The following is an 18,862-nucleotide window of genomic DNA, read 5'->3' as shown; positions in this document are numbered from 1 at the left end:
TGCATGAATGTGGTTTGAGCTATGACATTTCATTGGAGTCGTTGCTGTGTTTTGGTGTTTTTGTCCTGCTGGAAGGTGATCCTCTAGTCTGAAATCCTTTGCAGTTTTTCTTCCAGGATTACTGAATTTAACTTTGTTTGTCTTCCAAGTTCGATAAGCTTCCCTACCCCAAGTGAAAAAAAAACAACAACAAAAAAAAACATTTGTAAAGTGTGACGCAGCCACCCCCTTACTTTACCACTTTACTATAGGCATGGTAATTAGGGGTGACAGTTTTAGTGCCACAACACATACACACACAGAGACTGCAGTGTTTTGCATGCATACATAAGATAAGTCAGTTCTTGTCTCATCTTAGTAGAGCACTCCTTCTATAACATGTTTGCTGTTTCCTACACGTCCTCTGGCTTTTTTTAAATTTATTTTCACATTGACTTTCTTCTTGTCTTTCTTCCCAGGATGGAAGAAAGACAAGATGAAGAAACTGTCCACAGTTTTTCCCAGGTGACCTTTGGCTCTATGCAGCTCCTCTAGGGTTACAATTGGTCTTTCGACTGATTCTTTACAATCTCTTTCATTAATGCTCCCCCTGCTTGGTCCGTCTTTCTAGATGGACGGATATGTCTTTGTAAGTTTACAGATATGCCACAATATTATGCTCTTGAAAGATTAATTAATGCTCTCTGAAATAGTCAATATTGTTTTGTAATCTAACTCTCATTTTAAATTGTTGATTTTATTCAAAAGATGAGTTATACAAGGGGATCCCACACTTTTCAGATTTTTATTTGAAAAAATTCCACTGTTGGTCTGTTATATAAATTCCCAGTAGTATTCATAGAAGTTTTTGAAATAAATTGCAAAATTTCAAGGGTTATGAAAACCTATGCAGAGCCACTATGTCAAAGTGGAACTCCTATTTTTTATTTTTTCTGTAAACAGGGTTGAAGTCCAAAGTGAATTTAGCCTTTGCCTCAGTGCCTTCAGTGGATGTCCCAGTCCCTTGCAGTGCACTGTGCATGCATGTTTAAACATTTACTAAAAGACTCACCCTCACAGAAACATGCATTTCTCATGAAAACTCTGACTGCCTTCAGTTTGCCACTGATTTAGGCGTAATTTATTTAATGCAACCCAAAATCATTAAGTAATGCACATACCTGCATGTGGAAAAAAAAAACACAAAAAAACAACAACAACCTCTAAATCCTCCTGGTGAGCTTGCGACCAGAAGGCCTGTGACCTACATAGGGACATGTGTGGGTTGCATCCCACTTTTCTGCTTGACAATACATCATTAACCCTACTTCAGGCTGTTCAGAATTGAGGTCCCAGATCACCTGAGCTCACTCTGTATAAGGCAAGGTGCTCAAAAAAAGCCGTAGAAGCACACAACACTGACTACCATTGGGAAATTCAGCTGCATTTCTCTCCTGGCTCTCCAGCCATAATCACACACATGCACACACACACAACCAGTACTTTTACGCTCAGAGTGTGTCTCCCTTTTTTTTGTCAAAGTGGTTTCCAGGGGTACTAAAATGCATGATGTCTACCATTTTAGCCACAGTGTTGCTTCAGCCTCTGACTACCACACACACATTCTCATTTTTGCTCTCATCTCTCTCTCTCTCTCTTTCTTAAATTCCCTCTTCCCACTGTTTTTTCCCTCCGCTCTTTCTTTCCCACACGCAGATGCAGATGCTCTCACACACACGTTCTCCTCCTCTCCCCGTATCCACCGGCAACTGCACTGAGCAGGCTCCCTCACTGAGTCCGTGGATCTCGTCACTTGACTAATTAGCCTGGAAGTGCTGTTGAAGATCATCACATTTAGCTTGCCGACCCAGCAGCAGAGAGCAGACAGATATAGACCAGTCTGGCTGCAGGCTGAGTGCCTGGCAGTGGGCAGGCTCTCTATCTCTCTCTATTCACACTTAGTGCCGAAAGGCTTATAAGTGGCGGAGCAGCGGAAGTGAGGGGCGGCTGTGCTTTGAAAGAGACGAAAAGAGGAGAAAGAGAGAGATCGGAGCTGAGACCACATCCAGACCACACGATGCGACTTCGCTGCAGAAGCAAAATCCCCTTAGACTTCTAGAGGCAGCGGCCACTGTTCAGCAGCACTGCTTCCAACACACAGAGACAGAAGGTGAGACTTTTTCGAACCACTTGCTAAACCTGGTTTGTTTGGAAAACTGCGTGTGTGCGTGTGTGTGTTTGAGCGAGCAGACGAGAAAGGTAAAGAGAGGAGTGGAAGACGTCCTCCTACAGATGGAATTCCTGCTGTGCTGCTCCTGAGGTTCAACAATGTGGGTCACAGGGATGCTCAGCTGCACACACACACACACACACACACACACACACACACACTCACATACTCTAAAAAAAGTACCAACCGTGTGGCTGCTTGCTTTACTAATACCCAAATCGGCATGCAATGAGTCCCTGAATAATAGTCACTTTTTCAGTGTAAGAAGTAGGAGAAAACCTTAGCGTGAGCATAAATGTGTGTGCGTTTATGAATCACTGAGTGTGTGCCAGTGAGGTTTTTAGCCTTTTGTTGTCGTGGTACCAGTAAAGGGCTTAAAGATGCACATAATAGTGAACAGCATGGAGAATCAGTCATGCCAGCCTTTTGCCTTATTGCTTCTCACAGCTTTGGAAAAGCAGTACATAAAAGATCTTCCCAAACACTGTATGTACAGCACGCTGCCTGTGTGAGCGTGTGCATGTATGGATACAATTCTTTTATATTTATGACATAAATATTACAGTGTGCTCTTTGTGGATTGTGGAGCTTTGAATCCTGTTTCTCTTTGAAAACGGTTCGCACTTTACAACAAGAGCTTATATTTCAACCTACGTAATGTATATGCAGTGATGTTGTTGCAGTGTTCACTGAATATTTTTTTGGGTTTGAGCATTTTTAATGGTACAGAAGCACTGATCAGAGTGTTTTTTTGTTTTTTTTTAAATAACAATTTTAGCCTTTCTGGGGACTACAGCAACGTTAATTGAAAGTCTTTTGTCCTATTAGAAGTTTTATGGTATTAGAAATGTATGCTTCCCTTTAAATTAAAAACTAAATGATTACAGAATTAACATTTTCATCTGCTTTTGCCATTTTCTATTAACGACTAGAACAGTTATACCGACATGAAACAGAGATCTCGGTTTGTATTTTCTACAGAAGGCAAAGGCATTTCATAAAGCTGCAAAATGTCCAAATCCAGTCTGTTCCTTAATAACCACGTCAAGTTTATTTGTACAGCACATTTCAGCAACAAGGCAGTTCAAAATGCTTTACACCATTAAGCATTCGTAAACAACGAATAAACATTACATTTTATCAAATACCATCATCAAAATCACCGAGCAAATATACATTAAATATACTGATCAATACCCAAGCTTTTATGACTCATAGGCAACTCTAAAAGGATGGGTTGTTAGTCTTGATTTAAAGGAACTCAGTGTTTCAGCTTTTTTTCAGTTTTCTGGAAGTTTGTTCCAGATTAGTAGAGCACAACAACTGAATGCTGCGTCTCCATGTTTGGTTCTGGTTTTGGGAATGACTAATGGACTTGAATCAGAAGACGTGGCTGGAAGCTTGATACAACAACAGGTCTTTGACGTATCTTGTTGCTATACCACTGAGTGATTTATAAAATAACAAAATGTATTTGAAAGTCTACACTCTGAGCTACAGGGAGTAAGGGTAAGGACTTTAGAACTGGGGTGATGTGCTCTATTTCCTGGTTTCAGGGCTTCAAACAATGAAACCACAAAGTTGATGTGCAATGCTTAGCCTTCCTGTTATCTGTTGAAGTTGGCTTTTGGTTGGCAGACCATTGGCCAGTTTAACAAAACATCCCTAATTTGGATACTAGTGGGTATCCTTTGGAAGGTGACTCAATTTGGTATCTGCTACAAAACGACAAAATGGTGGAGGGGTGAAATGACCATTACACGTCCAAGTCTCATTCACCCTGAACAAAAAAATTATCATTTTCATTGTAAAAAGATTCATTTTCTGGGCTTTAAGTTATGTACTAACAGTTTCCACAACTAAGAGTTCCAGCACTTAGGCAGTCCTGATGTTTCCCTGATGAGGAAAACATCAGATTTGAACGTTTCTTCGCCCTGTTGGCCATTCCTGCCACCGGCTGATTTCTCTCTGCCTCTCTTCTTCAACTGCATCTAAGAGACAATGTAACACTATTTCTCAGATGCATGTCCGGCTGTCTGCATTCCAAGCTTTGTTAACCCCAAATTACCAAGGAGACTTATTATATTAAAAGATACTTGAATTACTAACACATTTATTGGCTTATTCATTTAATTAGTCCTAAATTTGTTAATATTTCAAGTTTAGGGACTGTTCAGATCTATATATGTATGCATAGATAGTGCTGAGCTTGCAAGATCAATGTGATATATTTCTCAGTGCAAAGTATAAATTAGTAATCTTTGAATCTCATTTTAGTTAAAAAAAAAAAAGCCTGTTGAACTTTGATTAAAAAGAAAGCCTTGTTTTTGTGTCAATGGATTAAACGGCTTCAGATGTGAGGAGATCTTTGTGAAATGTTTTTTTTTTCAGTCTATTGCATTTTTAATTCTTGCTTTGTTAATGCACAGATTATACATTTTATTAATATTTGATCATGTTTTACTGATTTGTGTGCTTTTACATTTATTATCATTTTCATAATGAATTCTCAGGGCCTGTTTGGACAGGACTGAAGGACTCGCCTTTTATCTATTATTCTTCATTATTCATTCAGGGCGGAAATACAAGCATGGATCCCGTCCAACCTTGTGAAGTGGAGCACTCTCCACTTCTGCTGTAACAACCGCTGATTGAGGAAAGGGCTGATGAGGCGCTATAAAGTTAGGGAGATAATTGTTGCCAAGGAGATGAGGGAATAAGCGTGATATCTGCAGAGAAAAACCAGCTGGTCCTAAAATGAATAAATTATATACAGAGGATTGGTGTTTTTTGTTTTCTCTTTATGAGCAATAACAGGCAGATTAGAAAGTTCCCAACTCCTAACAAAATGTTTTTGCCGCTTTAATCAAAGACGTATGATCTGAATGCCTTTTGAGATTTTCCGCATATAACGAGGCTGACATTATTTAGCGCGAGTGCGATGATTTGCATGCCAGAAACCCCAAAGCTTCTCATGAGCTCTTACTCTAACGCTCTGCTCCTTCTCCTCTTTTCTCTCCTTTTGTCTTTGTCAGATGAGGCTTTATTCTTTTCTTTCTACCTGTTATCCAACTATCAGAATTATTTCCCATTGCTGAATTTGCTTGCTTTTTACCTCACCATCCACACTTCTGTCTCCAAACATCTGCACCATGACTTTGTCTCTTTTTTTTATCTCTTTCTGTCAGGCTTTTGTTTTTGATCATCACTCCTCTGTTTCCACTCTAGTTCTCCTCCTATCGGCCTCATTTCCTCCTCCTCCTCCATTCTTCCATTTCCTCCCTGTTTGGTTTGTGTGTTTGCGCCTGTATACCTGAGTGTTTTTTTTTTGTTTTTTGATGTATCATGCAGGATGTGCCACTGTGTGCGTTTTTGCACATCTGCAAATGTGTGTGTAGCAAAAAGCGTAGGTGTGCGTTTGCATAAAAAATTGTTTTTTTCATACCTTTTACTCACGGTGGGTAGAGAAAGGATTCCCCGTTTATACTCAGAAAGGATTATATGCAGAAATGCGGGGCACGGAGGCTATCGGAAATCTAGATTTATGAGTGCATGGTTGCTACATTATTCAACGCTCAAATTGTCCTCAATATGCTAGTTAGATACATCCTGCTTCTTTTGTTCACTGTAAAGGCTTGATCCTCTGTAACTGGTGCCATTTCTGTAAATCCTCAGAAAGGCGTCCTTTATCTGGTAAAGTGCCTGCAATCGTAGTTTTTAAAAAAAATCATTTTAATTATCCACAGGATTTTACAAATGTTTCAATTATTTAAAGCAGAAAGAAAATCAAAGCATTACAAGAATGCTACAGTCTGAATCTCATGCTTCGAAGTCAAAGATACAGTTTTGATGAAATAAGCAGACATTTGAGAAAAGGCAAAACTGGCTTGAGGGATGGAGGATTTCACTAAAACTTCATATATTTTGTTAGCACAATATATAATGGTGATCATTATTTTTCTTCATATCATGCATGATCAAAAGAACTGAGGTAGAATATGTTGCAGAAATTTAAAATAAAGCAGTTTCACAAAAATACTTAAGAAAATAGACAGAAAAACATATTAGATTAGACATAAATTGCAGTTATTTCCAGTAATCTGTAAAAGGCATCAAAATGTTTAAAACTTCAGCAATAGGAATATATTCACTGTAAGGAAAATATGACGACTCAAATTAAAATAAATCTAAAGTAATAACTTGCATGTAATTTTTCAGAGCATTTTGTTTATGTCTTAGCATCATGTTTAACAATTTTATTGACATTCTGGTTATAAATGAAGGATTTGAATTCTACTGGTGGCTGTTTCACATGTTGAAGTGACGATTTTCATCACTTTTTATGAAGAGCAATAGATTGATATCCAATGAAAATGAAGTGAGCGCTAGAAGTAGTGAGGCATCGTCAGGAACCCAGTTTCCACATCCTCTGCCTCAACCAAAGCGTTTCTGACGCCTGTGGGTCAGCACAGCAGAGGAAGAGATCCCAGGCTGATGTGAAGACATCACAGATTAAGGAGCCAAGCAAATTGCCCAAAGCAACAAAACACCTTCCCTTGTACTTTTGAATTTGTCTCAATATTTGGGAGAATAAATAGCTCTGTTAAGCAAGGAATAAAACAAGAGGAATGTGACTCTGAGTCAATGTATTCATAAATTCATCCATCTGTTGTCAAAAATGGTTTTGTAGAGATATCACTTACCAGAAGAAAACACATTCCTTTTCCCAGTGCCAATATGCAACTGATACTAGGGGAACCCAAGACTTTTTCATGCCAGTGAGATATTGCTGCAGAGAAGGTACCGTTCTACCCACCTGCTCCATCCTGCCGTCACTCATGAAAAAGATACTTGAAACTTCTGCATTTAAGGCAGAGACTGAACCTTTTCTGAGAATCATGACTTCAGTTTTAACTATGCTTTTATTGCATGGATATGAGTTATATTTTTTTTATTTTAAACAAAGATGAATACATGTGATAGACAAAAACGTTACAATGAACTTTTATCTCCTACAGATGATTGACAGTCAGCGACCATCGCAGAGGAGGCCCGTGATGAACCTTACCGCAGACAGAGGCCAGTTGAAAACCAGCACCTACATCGTGCCCTGTTTCCTCTTCGTGGAGGTGAGCTGGAAATAATATTTCCCACAGTGATCTGGTTCAACAGACACAACATCCGTTAGGGTTGTGACAGAGAATCAAGTTAAAACTGCCGGGTTCTTTGGTATAGTTGTGGAAACATCCAGGAGGATGAAGTGCCATAAAGCACGCTAATGAGCATGAAAAAGAACATTTTCCATCATGCGAATGTTCTCTGCTTGCATCTCTATCGCTCAGCCTTTGATGCTTTTCTCATGGCAGATTAACACGAATGACTGTCAGCTGCAGAAATCAGATGGCAGGCTCTGTTTTCAGTTCACTGACTCCAAAAAAGAGTGATTGATTTGGATGAATTAACACAAATGGGTAATTATCCTCAGCCCATGAATCACTTGGTGATAACGTTAAAAGGATGGTGAAGGGATCTATCGTGGAAGTCCTCTCCAAAGCTTTCTTCGCTCATCATTTCCTGCTCCTCTCTCTCCCCCTCTTCCTACGGCTCTTCATTTCTCTGTGTAATCCCTTAATGACCTGGCGCAGCCCTTGTGGCCTTTGCTAATATTTCCAAATTTATTGCTCTAATTAAGAAGGGAAACCCAATTTGGCCATCCCATGCTGCAAGTTGTGTGAACTGCAGCAATGATAGTAGGTAGCGTTGACTTAGCTTTTTGCTGCTGTTGTTTAAAGTCTACAACAGGCAATGCAATTACAGTGTTGCAGAAAGGTTAATGAGCATGCAAATGTGCAGAGCTAATGCCATCATCTCCCTTTTGTATTTTTTAACTCTTGCCACGTTACAAAATCAAACTTTATTGAATTTTATTGGGATATTTTTGTAGAAGATCAACACAAAATAGTGCATATCTGCAAAGTGGAAGGTGAATTATATTTAGGAAATAAAGCTCTTTATGGGTTTGTCTCTACTGGCTTTACACTTCTAAAAACTGAATTTTCTTGCCCATTCGCCTTTGTAAAACAGGTCAAACTCAGTTTGTCTGGAGATTTTTCAAGCTTTTCCACAGATTCTCCATTGCATTTTGATGTCTAGACTTTACACTCTATTTCATTTTACTATTCACATGGGTATGCTTTGATCTGAACTGCTCTTTTCTAGCTATGCATGTTCAGGGTTGTCCTGCTGAAAAGTTAACCTTTGCCCTCCTGCATCTAACTGCTTTTTTGGTCCTTTATTTATCTCCATCCATCTTCCCTTTAACTCTAACCAGTCTAACTTTCCCTGCCAAACAAAAGCATCCCCACTGCATGATGCTGCCACCGCCGTATCTCACATTGAGAATTGTGTGTTGAGGGTGATGTGCAGAGGTTTCTCCGACACACAGTTGCGTGCAGGCCAAAAACATTTTGGTTGGTTTATGACTGATAATTTTCCTCAATTATGGCAGCTTGAACATCACAATGTGAGATACTCAAATATTGGGATGTTGAATTTTAACTTAACTCTTACAACTTTACCACAGCTTTATCTTTGGGCTGTGTGGTGCACCTGAGTCCTTCACAGATATTATGTGGCTTCTGAAGGTTGTTAGCTGCACTGGATTTTATTTTGAGTTGTTAGAATAAATGTGACCGAGGCTTACACTGTCTCTTTATTTTCCATGGAAATAATTTTTAACAAACATTATGTGTCGCTTCACTCGCATTGATTAATTATGCACTACTTACTTAGTTGTTCTATCTTGTAAAATCTCCGGAAAATAAATCAAAGTTTGTGGCTGCACATGGGAAGTATGAATACTTTCTTAAAGCGCTATAATTGTGAAAAGCTTGGACTTTCATACTGAAGATAAAAAAAAAAATAAAATAAAAATTCCTGCAGGCTAGGAAAAGCAAAAGATTGGTTGAGAAAACTTTTGAGATAAAAGCCCAAACTTCTGATGTTGTTGAAAATCTCGTCTCATTTCACGTTTGATCTTTTTTTTTTTTTTTTTTTTTTTTTTTTGTAACTGAGTTCAGCTTCAGCTGCAGCTGCAGCGACAGCCTGCTCTTGAAAAAGATCTTTAGAAGAACCTCTTTCGGCCCTGTTGTTCTTTTGTCTGTTGGAGCTCATTCGGTCATACGGTTGCTTTTCAACGGTTCAGACAAACCACTACTGTTACACTCTTCCAACATAAAACCACTCGGCGCAGCGATTCAGGGGTTGGGGGGTGGGGGGATTTTTATTGCACAAATTTACAATTACTCATAGCTTTGCATATATTTACCCCTCCCCTCCTACAGTATTCTCTTTGATGCTCTCCGGAGCCGTTCACAGGCGCTCTCCTCATGCAAGTTCTTGGCATCACTTTTCTTTAACACTCATTCACTTGAGTAATTACATCATTTGCACCAGATCTCTCCATTTAGATTTTACATAAAATCTCATCACTTCCTCCGCCCACTCAAGCCCGTCTTCCATCATAACCTCTCCCTGCTCCTCAGTGCTTCTGTCCAGCTTCATGATTTCTCTTGAGCCTCCTTCCTCCCCCTTTTTTTCCCAGATGTTTCTTTTTAGCTCCATCTTTGGATTTGTGTCTCATTAACGTAGATTTTGTCCTCAGCGGACCCCCGTTCGTGTGCTCACCTCACGCCACAGAAATTCAAACCCAGGATGGGAATTTCTTCCCATTTTCTCATCCTTCTTGGAGGCTTCTGCCTCTGTTTGCGTTAGCTCAGATGCAGCCAGAGGTGGGATGATGTGAATCTGGCTTGACTTTAATCACCTGGTAGTCGCACGCATTGTGGTGGTTTAATAAAGGGCATTTTTAAAATTAAATTCTCCCCTCTTCATCTGTTTTCATACAGAAGCCGCCTGCTGTTGCACAGCTCCCCCCGGAGGGCACTCTGTCCTTTGTTGCTACATTAGCATCTCATTATCTATTTCTTTTCTATTCAAATGCCCCGTGTGATTCCTGCTCCTCTCTTGCCATCTTGATGATGATTCCTTTTCTCGTTCCGTCTTTATCAATACAATCTGGTTCTCTACTGCTCACACTGTGTCCCTCGCCCTTTATCTTTGTATCTGCTTGATGATCATTTTCCTGTCCCTCAATCTGTCCTGAAGACATTTCATCACTCCGGTTATCTGAGCTCTTGTCTGCACTATCTGACTCTGATCGTCTCTGTTTCATGTCTTTATCTTCTGTCCCTGAGTGAACGCTTAATTTTTCTGATGAAAAATGTGATTATTTCTCATTTAGAAGTGCGTGCTTTTTGTCTAACATATAGGACAACAGTAAAAAGAAAACAATCTGGAAAGATGATGAATCCTCATCTCACCTCCCCTCTTGGTGTGGCCTCATGCGGGCACCGCTTCTGACGTTCCTCTTTAGAGAGTCATTTTGACACGACTGCCTCCTGACCGAGCCGGGTGGGAGGACGTTTGCTCAGAAGTTGATGTCGTCAGGGTCAGACGGACTGACTGTAAAAATCTGTTCTAAAGCTCACTCATACATACCCTGCAAAAGTATTCAGACCCTGGGAGTTTTTTCATATGATGTCACATGACAACCACAAAACCTCAGCATATTTTACCTTTACTTCATATCATACAATAAAACATGGAAAAAAGGGGGAAAAAAAGCAAAAAATAAACACTGTTTCATGAAATGAAAATCTAGAGCATATTTATAATATTTTAGGTTGTTAACCTGTTGGAAAGTGAAGCTCCACCTCGGCCTCAACTCTATACAGATGCATTCAACACTTTGTACATTTCTTTCCATTTCAAAATTACTAGCTACTTTGTGTTGGTTCCACGTTTGTGGTTTTAATGTGAAAAAAGTCAACAGGTATGGGTACTTTAGCAACAGATTGTCAGCTTTAAGACAAATTTGGTGTGAAGGGAGAGTTTTTCACTCTGCTGTTTTGACTCAACGTTTCCAGGGAGGTATCTGTAGTTTCAGTTGTAAGACACCGTATCAATCGCTCATTGATTGCATCATAACCCCCCCCCGCCCCCCGGATCACAGCATGCAGGCTTCCCAGCTTCACTCCTGTCTGAACTGCTGGCTCAGACAAGTCGACTTTCCTCGCCGTCAATCCTTTCTCATGCCTCATTGGCTGCTTCCTCCCATGGCTTTGTGAGTTCTGTAAAATAAACAGACTGCTGCGCATCAGACCAAATCATATTTCAGCTTTACAGCCTATGCCGTCTCTGTTGATTCTCGGCACATCTGTTATCCTTCAGCTCTTTTATAGTCAATTATAATCTCTCTCTTCTTTGTAATTTTACAATTTTAAGCACACATTTGATTTCCAGCTCTTTTCACGCACAACAAATTTGCATATTATCTGCACATTAGTCCTAAAAGAGAAACACATTCCTTGAATTTTCACCACATAATATGATTTATTGAGTTTTGCGTTATGCCATTCTTAATGATTCACTGTATTATATTTAGCATTTATTTATGTTTAGGTGAGATGGATGATAACACACAACAATGAGCTCAATGCGTTCATATACAGGGGATGGATTTGATCCTTCAAGTATTGCACTTTGTCTCCAACCATCTTACCATCAAACCTGACCAGCTTCCCGGTCACTTCTAAAAAAATAAAAGCATCACCACAGCACATATCTCAAGAGATGGCTTGAAGTGGATTCAAAGATCAGGACTTCAACCTCAGCAATATGAGAGTTACTGTGATATGTTGTGGTGAAGAAGGAGCTGAGCCAAAGGACAAAGCGTTTGATTCTCTCATCCATTGATATTCCATCGCTCAGCTGTGATCAAGAGTAAATTTTGGCAGTAAAACGAAAGTCCCACATACAATCTGTTTTGGAGTTTTCCTGGGCTCAGGAAATCAGGGCATTTTAGGTCATAGTTCCCTGATAAACACAACAGCAAGGATGAGCAATCCTTGCTCTTGTGAATGACACCCCTAAGATGTTCCACCATCACATCATATTTCTGTGATTTCTTTCATTTCTTCTTCAACTGGCTGTGATCCTCATGCAGGATGTCCAGATGCATTAAGTGCTTCAAAACAAAGTTATTCTGTTGCAACCTCGAAATATGTATCTCCTGAGGATAGTGAGGCTGCTTGGCATGAACACCAACTTCTACAGGTGTAGCGCAGAGAGTGTGCTGGAAAGCTGGACGACAGAGCGGTGTGGGAAAAGCTCCTGGCACAGCTGGAAGAGGGAAGCAGGAGGCACATCGCACTCTGTCTCCCATCCAGGACGTTTACTGCAGCCAGTGTCTGTGAAAGGCACACAGCGTCATTTAGGACCACAGTCATCCAGCACACAGACTTCTATTGCCATCTGGCAGACAGTACAAGAGTCTGACTGCTAGCACCAAAGGACTAAAAGACGGCTTTTACCACCACGCTGTCAGGCTCCTTAAGTCAACAGAAACAGTTTCAGAGCACTGCACAAAAATTCATACATTTTGCCCTATAAATGTTTACATTTTTATTTTATATTATATATATATATATATATATATATATATATATATATATATATAAAATATGGATATTCTACATTGTCATGGTTACCATCTGTAGCGTATGAGATAGATGACACTGCTGTGTGTTTGCGTGTGTGTGGTGAATTGATTGGTTCTTCTTGTCGGCAGCATTTCCTTGCACGGTCGACTGTTTGTTAAGCTGCATGACAAATTGTAGTAATATATTATGATATATTACAACAATATATTTATTAGTATCTCAATCAGATTGTGTGGATCAGCATCTTTCTCATATAAGCTGGACACTGAAGGATCTTCTTCTGCCTCAGCTCTGCTTGCTCCAGCAGGCTGTGTGTTATATCTCTGTTTCACTCCTTCAGTCCTGGCAGGACAGTTTGCAGAGCTTACAAGTTTGTTTCTACCTATAGCTATGGATCTGAGACCTAATATTGGCAGGTCGACTTCAACCTTGTTGGATGGGTGGTATGTTTGATGTAAGAATTGGTTTCATTACTCCACAGTTGCCAACAATAAAGTGGGATTTTGCGCCATTTATCCATATTCCCTTCTTGGTTCAACACCTCCTCAGTACATCTATTGCCTTCAGGCGATTTATTTCTTGTCTGTTTACACTCTTAGATCTTTGATCTGAACCACATTGTCTGTGCCAAACCCACAAAACTCAGAAAATCGTGAAAATGTCAGTCATTTTCAAGCGATCTGTGAATCATGACCCGGTAAGTCATTTGAAAATGCACCTTCAGGTTTACGCATGTCTCTTAAAGTTCGCTCTGATCAATTTGAGCACTATTAAAAGCTACTAACTGCACACAGGGAAGGTGACAAACCTTGTCAGGACGGTAATTTAGCTGTTTGTGATCATCCTAAATATAGTTATTACGCCGATACATTTCTCGGTGTAATAACTATCCTCATTGTCTTAACTAGAATTTCTTACATTGATCATTTTAAAATACCTCTTCCTCTTCAGCATCCGTACCGTCACAAAGAAACTTTACCAGTTCATTCTTACATTATTTCCTACTTTCAGCTCGTTACCTCTCAGACTCCATGAATAGCAGCTGCCCGTTTCTCTGACACCTGTTAGTCAGGGCAGCTTCCAACCTGTTATCTCGTTTAAGAAAGAGAGACATAGGCATGAGAAACCCATATATATCACAATATTCTACAATCTCCTTTCATGTGCAGGCATTAAAAGAACGTGCCTGCGCCTGAGGTGTAGTCGAAGTCAAATGATCTCTGCTGAAATAAAAAGATATGATCGACTCTGCAGCGAGTCTGTAAAATAAAATTGACTTGATGGTATGTAATCATCCCTCAGTGTTGCTGCTTCTTTCTAAGATTCATGCTAATACAAGATTCAGAACAACACATTGATTCTTTCTGCTGCCTGTGCTGCTTGTTACACAGAATATTGTGAACTTGCTAATGGAAAAAGATTATATCTCTGCCGCTGAAAGGTTTTCTTTGATAAACTAAAATCCTTTAGAAATGTGTGGTGTGTCAAGTAATTGTTTTTTTTTCCTACATGAAATGGTTCAAAACCCTGATCCCTGTTTTGAAGGTGCTGATTTTCCATGTAAAGTGTTCTGTAAAACACCAGGATACACAGCATGATGGGAAGCAGCATTACAGCGGCTTAACATAAATAGCTTTTCACTGCTAAAACAATAAAGGCCAGTAAAAAACAAGAAATCAGAATGCTGTTTAACGCTTATGTTACGGTTCTTACGGAGAAATCTGTATCCAGAGATTAAAGCTTTACCCAAAAGAAAGATTGGACATTTGCCACAGAATTCAAATGGGTGCATTTCTAATGGAGAATAAACTCTTCTGATACAAAAAAAATAAATAAAAAAATAAGTGAATGAGTTAAGGTGGTAAAGCAGATTCAGTAAACGGGAAGAAGAAGCTGGCAGAGGTGTGAAGGAGGAAGAGAGTTTGCGTTTGTGCCCATAAGACGGGTGACTCTTTGCTCATCCCCATTGCCATCGTCCCCTGCATTGTGTTGCTTGGCATATTGCTTTTCTCACCCTCTTTCTGTCTCTCATGTGCCCTTATTTGTTCCAGCCACTCTTGATGTTTTTCTGCACCCTCAGATTTATTTCCCAGTGGCACACTCAGCTTTGCTCTGCTGCTTATTGTGATCAGTTAATGTCTCTTTAACAGTTTTACCCATCTTTTATCTTCCTCCAGCTCCCCTTTATTGCCTCCCAGTCATATATTTTGTACGCTACCTCTCCCTTTAGTTCGCTTCTTTCAGTCTCATCTGCTTTTCTTTTTCAGCTTGTTATGAATGCAATCCACTGCCACTAGGGGGCAGTAAAGCCTATGTATTGTAATCACCAGTGTTGATTTGATGAAGCTCAGTTTGTGTTGCCCTTGTTTTTCTCAGCAGTCTCATGTGGTTTCTTCTATTGAATATGGGGCAAATGTAATGACTTTGATGCTCAGCATTAGACAGCTTTTCACTCACATATCACAGCATGCAATTTAAAAAATAAATAAATAAAAAAAAACAACCATCACTGTCTAAGCCTGTTTGCTAAAAAATGTAGAATTAAGACCATAGCTGCTGTCAAATACTTACATGCTCTGTTCACACCAGCTAGTAATTATGTGAGCTCATCTGGAAACCAGATTTGAAAACCAGGGGGAGAGGTGCCGCCTCGTCTCAGGCTAATTTTGGGAAGATTTTTGTGACAAAGACAAGAGGGGAAGTAACGATAAAAACTTGTAAAACCAGCCTGACACTAGAGATAACACTTGATGCCAGCTTTTAGAAAGATTTGAGAAGATATTTAAACTTGCATTCAATTTTAGGCTCATTGTTATTGATCCCTACAAAGCCAGTCCCCAGTAATTAATATGTAATTAATATGCATCATCTTAATGTTTATTTGGTCGGTCGCTATAAAAAGTTAAATCTGTGTTCATGGTTTAAACATTAGATTGACATACCGTTTTATTTTAATTCAATAAACACACCGGTTTTGTTAGCAGGACAACAGAGCGGCCCGAGTCTGGCTCATCCTGACGTTCGTAATGCGCCAGCGGGGTGCTGTCAACTCAACACCAGCCACTGTCCACAAATTTCTCACCCTCCTTAAACATGTTTGACTTTATCAGTTGACTTCTCTGCCATCTGGCTGCTCCCCACAGCCCAAAGGTGGACATGCACCGTTTACTGCATGTGCAAACTCAGTTTGGCCCCAGGAGACATTAGTGATGCCCAGTCTATTTTCGCCTTGCTTTTTTTTCCCCCCTACCCATAATGCTCTATTATTGTCACATTTTATTTTCTACGTCTTCAGTCAAGGGCTTTCTGTGGATTTTCTCCACTTTCTGTGACATGATTTCTTCCTTTTGGTGCTTTTCAACTTCAGAGGTTTTAGCTCCAAGCTTTTATTAGGCTGCCTGATCATCTGAAATGGAAGACTTTTTATTAATCTTTCTCATTCTATATACTTATGTTCATTCCTATGGATGAATCTGTGCTGACTGTATAACCATCCATCCATCCATTTTCTTTACGCCCTTGTCCCTTAGTGGGGTCGGGAGGGTTGCTGGTGCCTATCTCCAGCTAACGTTCCAGGCGAGAAGCGGGGTTCACCCTGGACAGGTCGCCAGTCTGTCGCAGGGCAACGCAGAGACACACAGGACAAACAACCATGCAGACACACACACACTCACACCTTAGGACAAATTAGAGAGACCAATTAACCTGACAGTCATGTTTTTGGATAGTGGGAGGAAACCGGAGTACCCGGAGAAAACCCACACATGCACAGGGAGAACATGCAAACTCCATGCAGAAAGACCGGGGCCAGGAATCGAACCCAGAACCTTCTTGCTGCAAGGCAACAGCTCTACCAACTGACTCTGCCATTGACTGTATAACACAACCTTAAATTTAATTTCATCCATTTTCAACCAAACACCCGAGAACCTCAAGCAGGGAGAAGATGAAAAGAACTTTGTGCAACAGCTGAGCTGCAACATTTATGATTATCTGCATGTTTCTCAAAGCTTACATTGCTGAAAGAATTTAGGAAATTTGAAAGTCAGGTTTAACATAATTCTGCAAAGAAGAGAATTGACTCGGCCCCTGATCTGTTATTTCATTACACATTTACAACAATCACAGGCATTCCCCCCCAACAGTTCAGCAGAATTTATTAAACTGCTAATTACCAACTTGCAGGATAATAAATCCAATCAAGCAGCATGAGGCATGTGTAAATGTCTGCCAGACTTAATTAATATGTGTATAAACTGCTGGTAGGAGAAGAAATCAAAATGGGAGCCTTTATTAAATGTGGGTTGAGTTTTTGTGAGAACAATATGGCAGACAAAGTGGTGAGCTTATAGCTAAAATGGTGCCTGTAATTTCAAATTGACGGTGGTTAAAAAAAGAGAGGTAAACCTGGACGTATTAGTGTGTTTGGTTTCATTCTATGAGTATAAAAAATGTCCTTTTAAATGAAAAAATTTAGAACGTGGACAAAGTGAAAACGACAGATAAGATCTTCACACCAGGAATTGTGATTAAGGCAAAAAAAGAAAGTTGGCACTGCTAAATACTTCTTTTCTGGTCTAACTATGTGCCCACCTGGATAAATACAGGGTTTGGAATGAATCATATTAATTATCTGCTGTCATTTCACAACATTTTAATTAGTCACTAGGTTTTAGCCTCTGACCAAAGTGCTGCTTTTATCAGATCCAAAAACTTAGCAAGCAACTTGGTCCAACTTCGACTATTCTTGGAATTTTTGTCATACTGGCAAGATGTTTAGTTGGGAATTCAAGGAAGTCCTCGCAAACAAAGAACAAACGCATAATGGTGTTGATCCCCTTACCTTCTGTTTGCAGAAGGCCTCCATTTATGCAAATTAATATTCCAAGGAGACTGCAGCGTCGCCTTGATGCTAATTAGAAACCATCAACTTGAAGTTGCTTTGACCTTCAGGAATATTTAGTAAAACCTTCAGTGTCTGCAGAGTGAGCTGCACAAAAACCTCAAATGACATTCAACTCAACACCATATTTAATAAGGAAGCGTTGGAAAAATTTGTGCTAAATAGTGAGTACTTAAGGCTAACAATAACATGGTCATTATAATCAAAAGGTTGTTCTGGCTTTATTTCTGTTATTCACACCACGTTTGTGACTCAAAAACAAGTCAGTGTTACAGAACTCTGCAGTCAAATGGGATTCTAGTGTTATTTTAAAACTAAGTCAATATTATATCAGAGTTGGCATTGTCAACTGTTTTCTGCATCTTTATATAAGTGATTAGCACAATTGGAGCACCTAGCATTACTAAGAATATCACTGAATGTGTGCATTCATCGTCGTCTTAGAAGATCCTTTTGTTCGTTTTGAGATTTTTTAAAGGGTTATGAACATTTCCTCTTCCAGCATGTGAAAAGGATAAAGCAGAGCAGCTATGGTGCTTCCTGTGATGAGCTCAACTTCCACTTCGGCTGTTTAGAGACTTACTAGACAGCCGTCATACCCGTAGAAAATCCGGTTTTCTAGGAGCTCTCAGACCTTTTGTGCTTCCTCTAACTCCATTTATAAACACCTCACTGGTAGTAAAAATAGCTAATTTTGAGTTTTCTTCCTCTCAACACCTTCCACGATGAGACGTGTTTTTGCATTAAGAGGCAGCACTCTGGTCTGTCTGTCTGTCTGTTTCCAGTCATGCGTTGTGCTGCACATTCAGCTGATTGAGACGTTTTAACACCGGCGTATGGCAAAAACCTTACGTAAAAATGTAAAACAATAAATCTCTCAGGAGCGTTTCAGCAGTTGCCTTCAAATATTTAACTTCAATGGGTGATTGTAGATGTTCTATCTTTCTCGTCCTCCCACCTCTCCTCACTTCCCTCCCTCAAGCCTTCTGTAGCCTGGGCAGAACAGAGGACCGGATGATGGAGAGAAACATTCACCGTAGCTCGCCTGTGCCTGAGTTCCTCATGAGACATGGGAATGCACCCACATACCAACAGATATCCTCAAATTCAGTGCACATGGAAACACGCCCACACAATCAAATGCAAAACCACAAACAAAGTGCTATGAGATTAAAGAAAAACGAAACA

General features: G+C 39.9%; 1 protein-coding gene across 3 annotated transcripts in view; it reads left to right on the top strand.

The window, feature by feature from the left end:
• Positions 1 to 1,658: 1,658 nt before the first annotated feature.
• Positions 1,659 to 18,862, top strand: part of plppr2b (phospholipid phosphatase related 2b) — a 51,971-nt gene continuing 34,767 nt past the window's right edge. Inside the window, exons 1-2 of one of the 3 annotated variants that reach the window (XM_016671327.1) lie at positions 1,659 to 2,149; positions 7,228 to 7,338. In XM_016671327.1, the coding sequence (XP_016526813.1) occupies positions 7,228 to 7,338 (111 nt within the window). In that variant the 5' untranslated portion in view covers positions 1,659 to 2,149. Of the gene's footprint in view, positions 2,150 to 2,288; positions 2,310 to 7,227; positions 7,339 to 18,862 lie in introns of those variants that run through there. The other 2 variants (XM_016671329.1, XM_007551637.2) reach the window with 2 other exon arrangements.

The sequence above is a fragment of the Poecilia formosa genome, unplaced genomic scaffold (genome assembly GCF_000485575.1).
Source record: "Poecilia formosa unplaced genomic scaffold, Poecilia_formosa-5.1.2 Scaffold43, whole genome shotgun sequence".
Classification (NCBI taxonomy): Eukaryota; Metazoa; Chordata; class Actinopteri; order Cyprinodontiformes; family Poeciliidae; genus Poecilia; species Poecilia formosa.
This window is presented reverse-complemented; position numbering and strand designations above follow the sequence as displayed.